The sequence below is a fragment of the Carassius gibelio genome, chromosome B13 (genome assembly GCF_023724105.1).
Source record: "Carassius gibelio isolate Cgi1373 ecotype wild population from Czech Republic chromosome B13, carGib1.2-hapl.c, whole genome shotgun sequence".
Taxonomy (NCBI): Eukaryota; Metazoa; Chordata; class Actinopteri; order Cypriniformes; family Cyprinidae; genus Carassius; species Carassius gibelio.
In genome coordinates this window covers 9572-21505 of record NC_068408.1, presented here as the reverse complement: position 1 = coordinate 21505, position 11934 = coordinate 9572, and the positions used below count along the sequence as shown (strand labels likewise).

General features: G+C 37.1%; 2 protein-coding genes across 4 annotated transcripts; both read right to left on the bottom strand.

Annotated features, from left to right (window-relative positions):
* Positions 1-1244: 1244 nt before the first annotated feature.
* On the bottom strand, positions 1245-4359 carry LOC127970556 (uncharacterized protein C8orf88-like). 2 transcript variants are annotated; one of them, XM_052573174.1, is made up of 8 exons: positions 4026-4359; positions 3686-3773; positions 3232-3308; positions 3091-3119; positions 2889-2964; positions 2635-2744; positions 2472-2527; positions 1245-2340 (listed from the first exon to the last, which is right to left on the bottom strand). In XM_052573174.1, exons 2-8 carry the CDS (start codon positions 3688-3690, stop codon positions 2331-2333), a joined length of 363 nt encoding a protein of 120 aa, XP_052429134.1. In that variant the 5' UTR covers positions 3691-3773; positions 4026-4359; the 3' UTR covers positions 1245-2330. The 2 variants fall into 2 exon arrangements, with proteins under 2 accessions (XP_052429134.1, XP_052429132.1); XM_052573172.1 differs by lacking the exon at positions 3686-3773.
* A 1999-nt stretch (positions 4360-6358) lies between these two features.
* LOC127970598 (RNA-binding protein 12B-like) lies at positions 6359-10731 on the bottom strand. Of its 2 annotated transcripts, none has more exons than XM_052573238.1 (2): positions 10479-10731; positions 6359-8716 (listed from the first exon to the last, which is right to left on the bottom strand). In XM_052573238.1, the coding sequence occupies exon 2, from the start codon at positions 8692-8694 to the stop codon at positions 6787-6789; it is 1908 nt and encodes a 635-aa protein (XP_052429198.1). In that variant the 5' UTR covers positions 8695-8716; positions 10479-10731; the 3' UTR covers positions 6359-6786. The 2 variants fall into 2 exon arrangements, with proteins under 2 accessions (XP_052429198.1, XP_052429199.1); XM_052573239.1 differs by having other exon boundaries at positions 10566-10696.
* Positions 10732-11934: the final 1203 nt, after the last annotated feature.

Here is an 11934-nt window from a genome sequence, read left to right as displayed (position 1 = left end):
TCCGGTTCGCGAACGAATCATTCGATGTAACCGGATCTTCTTGAACCAGCTCACCAAATCAAACTGAATCGTTTTAAATGGTTCTCGTCTCCTATTAAGCTGTGAACTTTTTTACATGGCTGCCACTCCCTCTGAGTTAAAACAAACCAATATCCCGGAGTAATTCATTTACTCAAACAGTACACTGACTGAACTGCTGTGAAGAGAGAACTGAAGATGAACACCGAGCCGAGCCAGATAATGAGCGAAACATTGACTCGTTCACGAGTTCACTGAGTTACTTTAGTCTGTAAATTAAAGCTCAAACCCTACAGGATTACGCAGCAACACAATAGACTAATTTTGAGAGGATCTTAAACTAGCAGCTCATGCTATGCTCAACAACCCATTTGGATAAAACTAAAGCAATTCTGCAAAGATTAGTGGACCACTAATGTCCAGGAAGTGTTTGGTTGTTGCTAAAGGTGGCACAAGTAGAGTTTAAATTTGAAGTGTTATTCACATCATTCTTAAAAATAAAGGTGGTTCGCGATGCCATAGAAGAACCTTTTTGTCTAAATGGTTCCATAAAAAACCTTTAATATCTGAAGAACATTTCTGTTTTCTTTGTGGAAACAAAAATGGTTCTTCTATGGCATTGCTTGAAGAACCTTTTAAAAGCAGCTTTATTTTAAAGCTGTAGTAGGTATCTTTTGTAAAAATATATTTTTTTACATATTTGTTAAACCTGTCATTATGTCCTGACAAGTAGAATATGAGACAGATAATCTGTGAAAAAAATCAAGCTCCTCTGGCTCCTCCCAGTGGTCCTATTGCCATTTGCAGTTGCAGTAACTTTGTTTGTGTTCAAAATGTAGAAAAATGTATATAATAAGCGAGTACACCATGAATCCATTTTCCAAACCGTGTTTTTAGATTGTCCTGAATCAATAGGGTGCACCTATAATAAGTGTTTATATTCGGACTATTTTAGATTGCTTCGGGGGTACCGCGGCGGAGTAACCCAGTACCTTTTTGATTCTTCATAGACATAAACAGAGAGAAGTAGTTCCGGCTACAATGTTCTTCCGCAAGACGCAAGCAGTTCTGTTTATTAACCGCTAGAGCGTCAAAAATTACCAACTGCAGCTTTAAGAGTTTGGATAGGAGTTGGATAAACTTTTTTTTTCCTTCAATAAAAAAAACTATATGTGTTTCTCAAATGTAAGCATGCAACAAAATCAATAAAATAATTAAGCAGCAAGTAAAATAAATGTTCTTTTACTGAGTGTATTCAGTGGAATAAATGCAATTTCAAGTTGAGACAATGAGTCAACAAATTACACTGTGACCACTGATATAGATCAGTGACTGTGACACAAAAAGCAAATATTGCTTCTGCCCAGATGTGCATATCGGGGGGGAAATAAAAAAAGATATCCTTGCATAAGATCCAGAGCTGTCGATTATTTAAAAAATAAAAAAATTCTAGTAACCTTTAATAAAATAATACTTGAAAAACTACAGTACTGTAACAAACACTTACTCAGTGCTCCAATCCACTTCACAGCAGTTAATTACATTTCAGACATATAAATACTTATGCAAACAAAAATATCTATTTTTGCAATGTTTGCAAAGGTGAAAATAGCTTACTTTAGCTTAACAAAACCTTATTAATACCCATCCACAGGTGCAATAATTGTCAAATTACATTTCTCTCTGTATTGTCCAGTGTTAATACAGTTAAGCAAAGTGAAAACATTCCCAATTTGATTCTATGAAGTGTAACTCAGGTATATGAAATTGCTAGAAATTCGTCTGTAGGTGCACTTCAATCTTAAACACTTCAAGTCCAAATATCCCCAAAATGTAATTTTAACACCACAGACCGTGAATCCATCATAGTAACACAACCTACCTTAGGCAAGAATCAAAACCCTGAGTTTGACATCACAAATGTCTAATAATGTAAAACAAAAGTATACGGCCAAGAAAGGACAACAAGTTTACCATAAGAAAATAGGGTGTGAAATCTTTCACAAGGATCAAGGCATCAGTGTTGTTAGTTTCATTTAACTCTTTTGTACTGTGGACTAGTTAGGAACAAGCATTGCAACAACTATGTTGGGTGAGTTTTATCTAACCTAAGTTTTTAGATTTTTTTTATTTTTTTTATTGATGTTTGTCTTTACAAAACTGTTGAAAACATTTTTAGCTGTAAAGCTTAAGACAAACATGTTACCCTTTATAACCTTAAAGTTATCAATTTAACTTGTGACCCTTTCCACTTGGTCCCATGCAGTGCAGTTTTAGGGCAATTAAAAAAAGATTGTAAGAAATTCCCCACATTAGGCAGCCCTATGAAAAGAAATATAAATTGATAAACTGTTATTAGTTTTTCCTCATGAATTAACATGCAACAGATAAAATAATAATGTCAGCTCCAGCTCTTGCATTGGTTGTGATATTAGTTTTATGTATGCACTTACAAGTCCTCGTCGTTGTTGTAGTTGGTGATGAAGTATCTGGGCACATCATTGGTTCTCTAGATTGGGTGAAAATACTTATAATTGGAAACGTTGTGCAATACGTGCAATCTTTTGCCAAACAAGTGCTTCACAAAATCTGAAGGAAAAAATCTAATCAACTCACGCCATTCTCCAAAACGATTGGATGTTCTGGTAAAAACTCAGGTTTCATCTTAGCCATTGGACAACTTGCCAACTTGACGAGGAAGTCCCGAGTGTAGCAAATTCTTTCGGCTACAGTTTAAACAACAACAACAAAAACAAGTATTATAAGATCTACTTTAACACTGTATTATCAATGCAGTGTTTTTCTACTAATTACAGGTAAAATCATCTCCCTCATTCTTTCAGTGAATTTCTACTGAAGCAGACACTTGCCTTTCTTCTTTGGTTGGGCGCTGGTACTTTGAAGATGCAGGATTTCATAGAAATGCTCCACTTTAATAATGTTGTCCTGTCCACAGTAAAAACAGTAACCGGACAAAAAAGACACTCTCTCAGTGGAAAAAGATAAGCAAAAAGAAGAGACTAGCAGCTGCAATTAAATTCCAAAGCATGAAAATATTAAAACTGGTCTTACCGGCTTAATCTCAGCATAGCTTTGAAGGACTATAATTGAGATAACCAAAAAAAGCACACACAGAAAAACAAACAAACTTGCACCAAGTGAAATGCACTGATTTGCATTTTTAAAGATTGAAACCAGTACGAACATTGGTACCTTGATTTGTGTTAAGACGGCGCAGTGGTCTCGCTGGTTCCAGATTTCTGATGATCCTCTTTGAGACATCCATTTTTCTGACAAACATTTCAACATCATATTGTTTTCACCTACTATTGTGAACATCCTGTCAACATATTTTCACCTATTTCACAATTCTCAACAACTAACGGAGCTATACCTGGCTCTATATAGAAGGATGTGATTCACTATAGAAACAGCCACACAGTTTTAGTTGATTGTAATTAAATTATTCCATGTCTAAGAGCCATAAAGTTACTTATGTTTAGAATGTTTGCTTAAGTATTGCTCCCTAACATTTACAGCTCAATTCTGTAAGAGTAAAAGTGAAAGAAATAGGCACATAAACTAGGTTACTATGACCTAATTTCAGAACATGATGATAGATGAGAATATACAGATGACGAGAGATATTGCAGCTTTCCTGACGCACATCATCAATCTCAGTTCAGTGAGGCTAATATCTCACACGACGAATGAGTCAGGTACTTTGTGAAAACCGTTAAACCTGTCCTGTTGAGCTGTAAAAACAAAGAATGGAAACATACCAATGTCACATATGTCTAAAATATTGAAAATAAAAGTGGCATAAACTTCTGACTCAAACGGCAGAAACGGTGCTAGCTGCTAGCCACGAACCACGAGTGCGAACTTTTTTCTTTTTCATTTTTTTACCACATAACATCTTCACGAGACACAACAAATGATAACAGAAGAATGTCAAAACATAATTAGTCTAAAATAAACGCGTCATTATAATAATGGCAACTTACAAACTCTCTGACAAAGCGTGCAGAGTCATCCGTCTCCGTCATTTGCAACACATTCATTCATTCCTTCATTCAGAGCTCGTGACTCTCTTCATCCGTGTGCGTTCATTATTATGGCTGTGGGTGAATTCACAGTCTCAAGTTTCACTGCTAGCTAGTATTTGAGTTTTGTCATTCTTTTCTCTTTGTCTCTCTTAAAACAGGTCAGATACTAGAAATGTTCTACAGAATAATTGTTTCCTCGTGCTCCACATATTACAAGTCCTGGGGTATGAAAAAAAGGTTGTAGTTAAGATTCTGTCATTAGATTTGGGCCCTTAGGTGCTAATAGTTACTTTCTCATAAAGGTATAGGATATTCACTGAAATAATATCACCTTGAAAATTGTATGTTATTCATAACAAAGGCACTAAACTTCTTACAAAATTATAAGAATAAACCTACAACCAGCCTAAGCTGGACTGGTCATCCAGCCTTGACATAGCTGGTCTGCAGGCTGCTTTTAGAGGGTTTTTGACTGCTTCTTTAGCCTCAGTGTAGCTAGACTGAGACCAGCCAACCAGCTGAGGCGTTTGTTTGAGTGAATGGTGTGTTGTTCATAAAAAGGGCACTAACCTTCTTTTTAACTCCCTGCTTAAAAAAAAAAAAAAAAAATCTAAGCAGGTTACCTTGTTTTAGCTGGTCATAACTGGTCAGCAGGCTTATTTTAAAGGGTTTTTGACCACTTCTTTAGCTGGTCAGGCTGGGAGACCAGCTTAAAACTGGTTTTGATGAACATGTTTATTGTTCCCCCTTTCTAACGAACAACTCCTCACCCACACCTCAGCTTTGGGTTTACTTGACAACACAAACTTTTCCACTGGCCATTGTGACCCAAAATTATGACCTCACTTACCAACCTGTTGTTTGTCACAGCGCTCGTTTCCTGCCATTCTTTTTTTTCATTAAACCTGCTAGAAAATTACATTGTTACAAAATGATGTGCATACTAACATATGCCAATAATTTGTGTATGACCTTTTTTATGTACCAAACACACACATACACACACAATTATTATTCTTTTATTTTTTTACTTTTTTGCTCTTTACAAAGATTCCAAAAAAAAACCTCAAAATCCTTTTTTAAATATCAGGCCCACACTTCTACCAATGCAGTATATATATATATATATATATATATATATATATATATATATATATATATATATATATATATATATACACACTCACACACACACACATACACACAGTCAGTACAGACCAAAAGTTTGGACACACCTTCTCATTCAAAGAGTTTTCTTTATTTTCATGACTATGAAAATTGTAGAGTCACACTGAAGGCATCAAGGGCTATTTGACCAAGAAGGAGAGTGATGGGGTGCTGCGCCAGATGACCTGGCCTCCACAGTCAACAGACCTGAACCCAATCCAGATGGTTTAGGGGTGAGCTGGACCGCAGACAGAAGGCAAAAGGGCCAACAAGTGCTAAGCATCTCTCGGGGAACTCCTTCAAGACTGTTGGAAGACCATTTGAGGTGACTACCTCTTGAAGCTCATCAAGAGAATGCCAAGAGTGTGCAAAGCAGTATTCAAAGCAAAAGGTGGCTACTTTGAAGATGCTAGAATATGACATATTTTCAGTTGTTACACACTTTTTTGTTACGTATATAATTCCATATATAATTCCACGTGTTAATTCATAGTTTTGATGCCTTCAGTGTGAGTCTACAATTTTCATAGTCTTGAAAATAAAGAAAACTCTTTGAATGAGAAGGTTTGTCCAAACTTTTGGTCAGTACTGTATATATATATATATATATATATATATATATATATATATATATATATATATACTACATTCATTGTCCTGGAGTGTCCTCTAGGTCATCTTGTTTCTTAGTCGATCATGTGATTGGTAGCCGTTGTCGGTACGAGTGTATTTGACTGACTGCTGTTAAAAGGATCATGATGCTTTTTTAAAAGATAATTACTTTGTTTTTGGTATAACAGAATATGTTGACATGCTTTATGTTCAAAAAACACATTTTTCAAATACTGGACATTATTGTAGGTCCTCTATGCCCCGCCTCTTTCAAACCGGTCTTTTCTACAAAGTCCCTCTTTCCGGGAAGTGCAGTCAGCTCTGATTGGCCGACTGACCCAGTGCATTGTGATTGGTCAAAATCCGCAAGCACTCGAAATGTAAATGTAATTATTATTATTATTTATTTATTTTGGCTGCATTGCATCACAATATCATTATTGGATTGACAATGAAATCAACTTATTTATTGTGAACCACTGCAAGGAAAAAAATGCACCCTGAGAAAGAAATCAGAAGTAGCAGATGCATTTAATAACATTAAGCAGGAATTGACATTTATCTGGACGCAGTAAAAAATTTATGATTCCACAATGTTAAGAAGATTCTTTTAAATCTGATTTTATCTAAAAACAAAATATAGTGGTGACATATTAAAATATCAAATTGTAGTCATTAACAGTAACAGCACAAAATTCTAGATACTGTCACTAACGTGCATACAATTGCATCATTTTAGAATAATCAAGATATAAAGTATGAATTTAAATTAAATATTTATTAAAGTCAGATTTATGAAAGGCAAGCCAGAAAAAAAAAAAAAAAAAAAAAAACTAACGTGACACTGAGTTGGGGAAAAAAAAAGCACATACAGATTTAAAAAAGGAAATAAAGTTGGAAAAAACACCAGTTTCAACAACATTGTAGTCCAATAGCATATCTACACAAACAAAATCTGAATTTTCCTGGTGCCAATTGGTCTTCCATTTAATTCTTGAAGAGCAGTGAGTGCCTCTCTGTGGGTTTCGAATGCTACCGTTGCTGAACGTCTGGGAGCTCCATTTCTATCATACAGCAATGATGCAGAACCTGGAATCACTCTGTATCCATAGAAGAAGTCATAAATCTCATCGACCCTTATCTGAGAGGGTAGATTGACCAATTTAAGACAAATTGGGCCATCAAGTTGTTGGTCAGGTGATCCGTAACGCTGATGTCCATTACCATCCGGTCCAGGCCCAAATGCATCAATGTGGCCAAAATTAGGCTCAAACCGATCGCGACCTTCATAACCCAGGCGCAAATTAGGCTCCATCCCATAATCATCTTGAGGCATCTGGGTGTTGGAAAAATGAGGAGCATCTTTGTAGATTTCAGTTCTCTGAAGGTTCCTTTCTTGCGGGCTATCCATCAACTGGTCATTCACGCCAAACTTCTGCATCTGGCCCATCGTTATGCACTTAAGCATGACTTCGGATCCAAGAAACCTCTGTCCGTTTAGGGACTGTGCCGTCATGGCCTCCTTCTCAGATTGGAAGATCACCAAAGCCTCACCAAGCCCAGCTCCTCTTTCGTCCCGCAATAAGACAACCCTATCCTCTGACAGCGGAAATCCATTAAAGAAGTCCATGATCTCCACCTTACGAACATCAAATGGAAGATTGCGCACATAGAGACACCTCAACTGTGAGTCAGGATTGTTTCGTTGAGGCTGGGGTGCTTCCGCAGAGCGCCTCGACCCTTTTCCCTCATCCCGCGTGTCAACAGACGATTCCAACAAGGTGACCATTTTCTCCTTGGAGATGGGTGACACGTACACTACCTTGTTCATCAACATTTCCTTATCATGAGCCAAGCCAGCACAATAGTCTGTGAGATTTCTAAACACCACAACAGCCGATTTGGTCCTATCATCCTTTTTTTGGGCGAAGATAATAATCTGAGCATCCTTCAGAGAAACCGGATGAAGTAACACCCTCAAATCTCTCTTTTCCACCATGTAAGGCAAGTTCTCAAACATGACGCAGTATTCTTCATGAGACGGCGATCGTGATCTTGACTTGTAGGAAATGGGAGATCGAGATCTCGCTCGCTCTGAGGATGCTCTTTTCTGACTGTCTGTTTTAACGATACCTCCTTCAGCCAGCCACTGCTCCTCAGAGCATCTTGTTAGTTGGATATACCGTGGTCCCATGTATTGTCGATCCTTCTTCAGACCTTCAACTGCGTCCATTTTGGAAGCAAAGCGCACAATACTATGGCCGTTAAACTGTCCTCGGGGGTTTCTCAAAAACATAATGTCATCAATCTGTAACCCACTGAAAAAGGTATAGACGTTGTCCTTTGTTGCAGAGTACGGCATCCCTATCAATTTCAGATAAAGTTCATCTCTCTCTGACACGCTTCCTTCTCTCTGGTGTCGTGTCTCACTGAATGAAGATGGAGGTGGCCTGTTCCTCATCTCCTGATGTTCCGGCCTTCGTTTGTCTACTCTCGGGTCCTTATTGAACGCCAGAGGACCTCGTTCTGCAGAAGGACTTTTGACAACCTCCTTGTACGTGCCCCTGTTTTTTAACTCAGGCCTTCTAGTGCTTTCCTCGAGAACACTCTGCATTTCTGACTTGCTACTCAGGAGCAAGTTGACGGGAGAGCCCTTAATGCAGCCTCCCGAGCGTGCCATCGCTCGTCTTGCATCTTCATCAGATGCAAATATTATAAAAGCTTCCTCAAGCTCCCCACCAATTATATGAACCCCACCATCAGGGATTCTGAGCCCAGTGAAGAAATTGCGAATGTCCTCAGAACCAGCCGTGATTCTGAGTCCCTGTAATCGGATGACCACAGCCATGATGGAGCACACACAACAGGACCTGCAGACAAAAGGGGCACATATAATAGCGTTATCGCTGACTCAACTGTTGCCTCCATATCACAATATGCAAAAGAGATCCCAACTATCATTTTCAAACCGAGGTTAATCCGCAAAGTTAAGTGAAACAGACCTCTCACTGACAAAAAATTGTAAAAAAAAAAAAAAAAAATTGCTAACAACAACAACAGCCAGTCTGGAGCATCCAGAAAAACAACTTTGTTCCACAAGATTCAGATTAACAGGAAAGACTAGTTTTACAAACTTCAACATCGTTCTTTCAGTTTCCGCATGCAAATTTCTAAGTAATATGAACTCCAATCCATCCATATCAGAGAGAAAAAAGATTATGCCGTTTCAAGAAATTACAGATATCGCTACTAGCATCCATACAGCTAAAAGACATCTCGCTAATTGTAAAATACTATGTTTGTTATACTTTTATATACAGTTTCCAATAGAAACTTAACAAATAGCCACTTACAAACTGCACAGCCATCAAATCAAATAATAAAACAAGTTCAACACACTGAACACACAATTCCTCCTCACTGCACAATCTTCAATTACAAAAGCCTTTAAATCAGTGGTTCTCAGAGTGATTGTAGCAAAAGGATCTAGATTTCCATTATTATTATTAATAATGATTTATTATTAAGTTATAAGTTTATTCCTTTTTTAGATAGCACAGTGATGGAGTTTATTCCTTTTTTAGATAGCACAGTGATGGATAAAGACAGGAAAGAACAAGGAAGGAGAGTGGGGAACAAGGCCGACAAAGAAACACAGGCTGTTACTAGATTTCTAAAATAGACAAATTGGTCCTAGTTAACATGTGAATGAATTGTGTTTAATCATGGTTATGTCATTACAGCAGAAGTACTAAAATAAATACATGTGGGGCCTTGGAGTAAAAAGGGTGGGAACCACTGCTTTAAATGCAAACAATGAGACTCAGAAATAAAGTTTACCCTCGAGCAAACTTTCCATTTCATTTCAAATTAACACACAAAACTGACAAGTATTAACATCTGAACGGTATAGAATTAAATCATATAAACAATAACTGTGTTCTATAAACTTCTCAGTGAAAATAGAAAATACTTTTCGATTTAAGATGAAGTTTAAAAGAAAGCCAATGTCACCGACAGCCATCCATTAGAAACATTAAACGAGGCGCATGTTCAGTTGCAAAAAAAACTCAGGAAACACAAGCAGGGGGTCTTCCAATGAAATATCCCATTTAGCTACACTTCTTATGTAACCAAAGCACGACTGAGCTCGAATTTCCGCACAGAAACACAGTATCACACTGAGACTCGACATGCCTTCCGCTTTCTCATAGAGACAAAGCATAATCCGTACTAACATCAATCTCCTTTTTTTCCAGGCCACGGTCAACAAATACAACTTGTATTCAACATATACACATTTGTAGAACCTCTCGTGCAAGCTTTTTGCGGCGAAACACCGGCTAACGTATCTGCTTTCTGAAGAAGAACTAACGTAGGCGAAATCCAACAGCTAACGTGACATTAGCATTCACAAGCATCGTCGATTATAGCCAAACCCACTAATCCAACAGTTTTAATCTGCACAGTGCACGCTGATACACTATTAACACACGGTACGTGACTTAAAAACCACCGTCAACTACGCAACAGCTGAAAACATCGATTATAACAAAGAGTCCAGCTGTCTTCGGTAGTATCGGTAATAAAGCCGAGGCCCATGATGTGACGCGCAATACGGATCAAACTTACACAGAACAAAGGCGATAGCAATCCTTTCCAAATATAAAATAATGAGATATTAATGCCGTTCTGCGGTGTGATCTGTCCGATTCCCACCGTGACTAAGCAACGATTTCGCTGTCGTGATATCCGAAGCGAGGACGAATCGCAAGAAACTACAGCTTTCGCATCTCCTCCACCGCCATCAGCACAACTACGGAAACCCGGAGGCGCTGAACTAAACGCAAATGACACTCGAAACACACGAACACTCACTTGTCTGACCAGTCAGTCCAGTACTGTTTCCTATGAATGAAGTATACCATTAAAATAGATATGAAATGTTTACAAGACACACTGCACACTTCGAAGATCTTGATTTAATAGATCTAAATCTGTCACATGGATAACCATCAAGTGAAATTGTTCAAATATACTCCATGACCTTAACAAAACTGAAGGTCAAAATATTGAATTGGTCAGAAGAGCTATTAACACTGACACATAGGACTGTGTCTAATTTGTTTTACTTGTCACATAACAAAATTAATTTTGGTTGTATTACACTTTCTTTAAAAAATGTTTTCAATGTAGATATAGGTTTAGCCTTCTAATTTTTAATTAATTTTTAAAAGAAATAATAATTAAATATGCCAAACTACTTACACCAGTATTTATTTTATTGTCAAATAATTGTATCCTTTTATTGAGATTCTTTCTTTCTTTCAAATCTCTGGACAGTTACACAATTTGTATATTTGTAATAATATATTTTATCATATTACTTTTATATTTTAAATATTAAATATTTTAATAATCAGTTGAGATGTAAGTGGAAATTCTATTTTTAGTGTCATGTATGTTTACACCAATTCCATAGAAATTACTATTTAATAACTAGGATTATTTATTTATGCAAATTAAAAATTATTTGAGGGGAAGAGAAAGAAGTCAACAGTAAGATCTACAAATAATCGAATATCGAATAATATTGAATTATTGTAGGGGACTTTCCCCCCTTAATATCTATGGAGGTTACAGTCCTGCTAACTTTCACAGTTGGGACAATAACAACCAAATAAAACTTGTTATCTAGCAATTTACAAACAACCTGATTTCAGAATAGACCTGTGAGCAGATCCCTGTAAACTGAGATACAACAAAGGGTTAATGAGTTAGCGGTCCATTGAACACAATGATGTCCTCATTTTAACCTCTGTGGGGATTTAGACATGATAAAGGAGTCGTCTTGGTTACCATGGCTAGCTGCCAACAATTATTCTCAACGTAATGAGGTACTATATTTCACAAATAAAAGTTTAGAAAATCTTGAAAAAGAAAGAAAATAGAGTAAATGCCCTAAATGTGTCCACACATACAGACAGGCTTGTCATCAGGTGGGACCCATGGTGAATTTGGAAGTGTTCTGACTGTGAACTCGAAACAAATCAGGTTTAGACAGACATAGACATTTGAAGATAGCAAC

Bases quoted from the DNA above. Each gene is read 5' to 3' on its own strand.
- LOC127970556 (XM_052573172.1), bottom strand. From the start codon at position 4,054: ATGACTCTGCACGCTTTGTCAGAGAGTTT. The intron at 3,120-3,231 runs GTACCAATGTTC...TCTCAATTATAG, and splicing joins CCGTCTTAACACAAATCAAG to TCCTTCAAAGCTATGCTGAG. The intron at 2,528-2,634 runs GTGAGTTGATTA...CACCCAATCTAG, and splicing joins CAATCGTTTTGGAGAATGGC to AGAACCAATGATGTGCCCAG.
- LOC127970598 (XM_052573238.1), bottom strand. From the start codon at position 8,694: ATGGCTGTGGTCATCCGATTACAGGGACTCAGAATCACGGCTGGTTCT.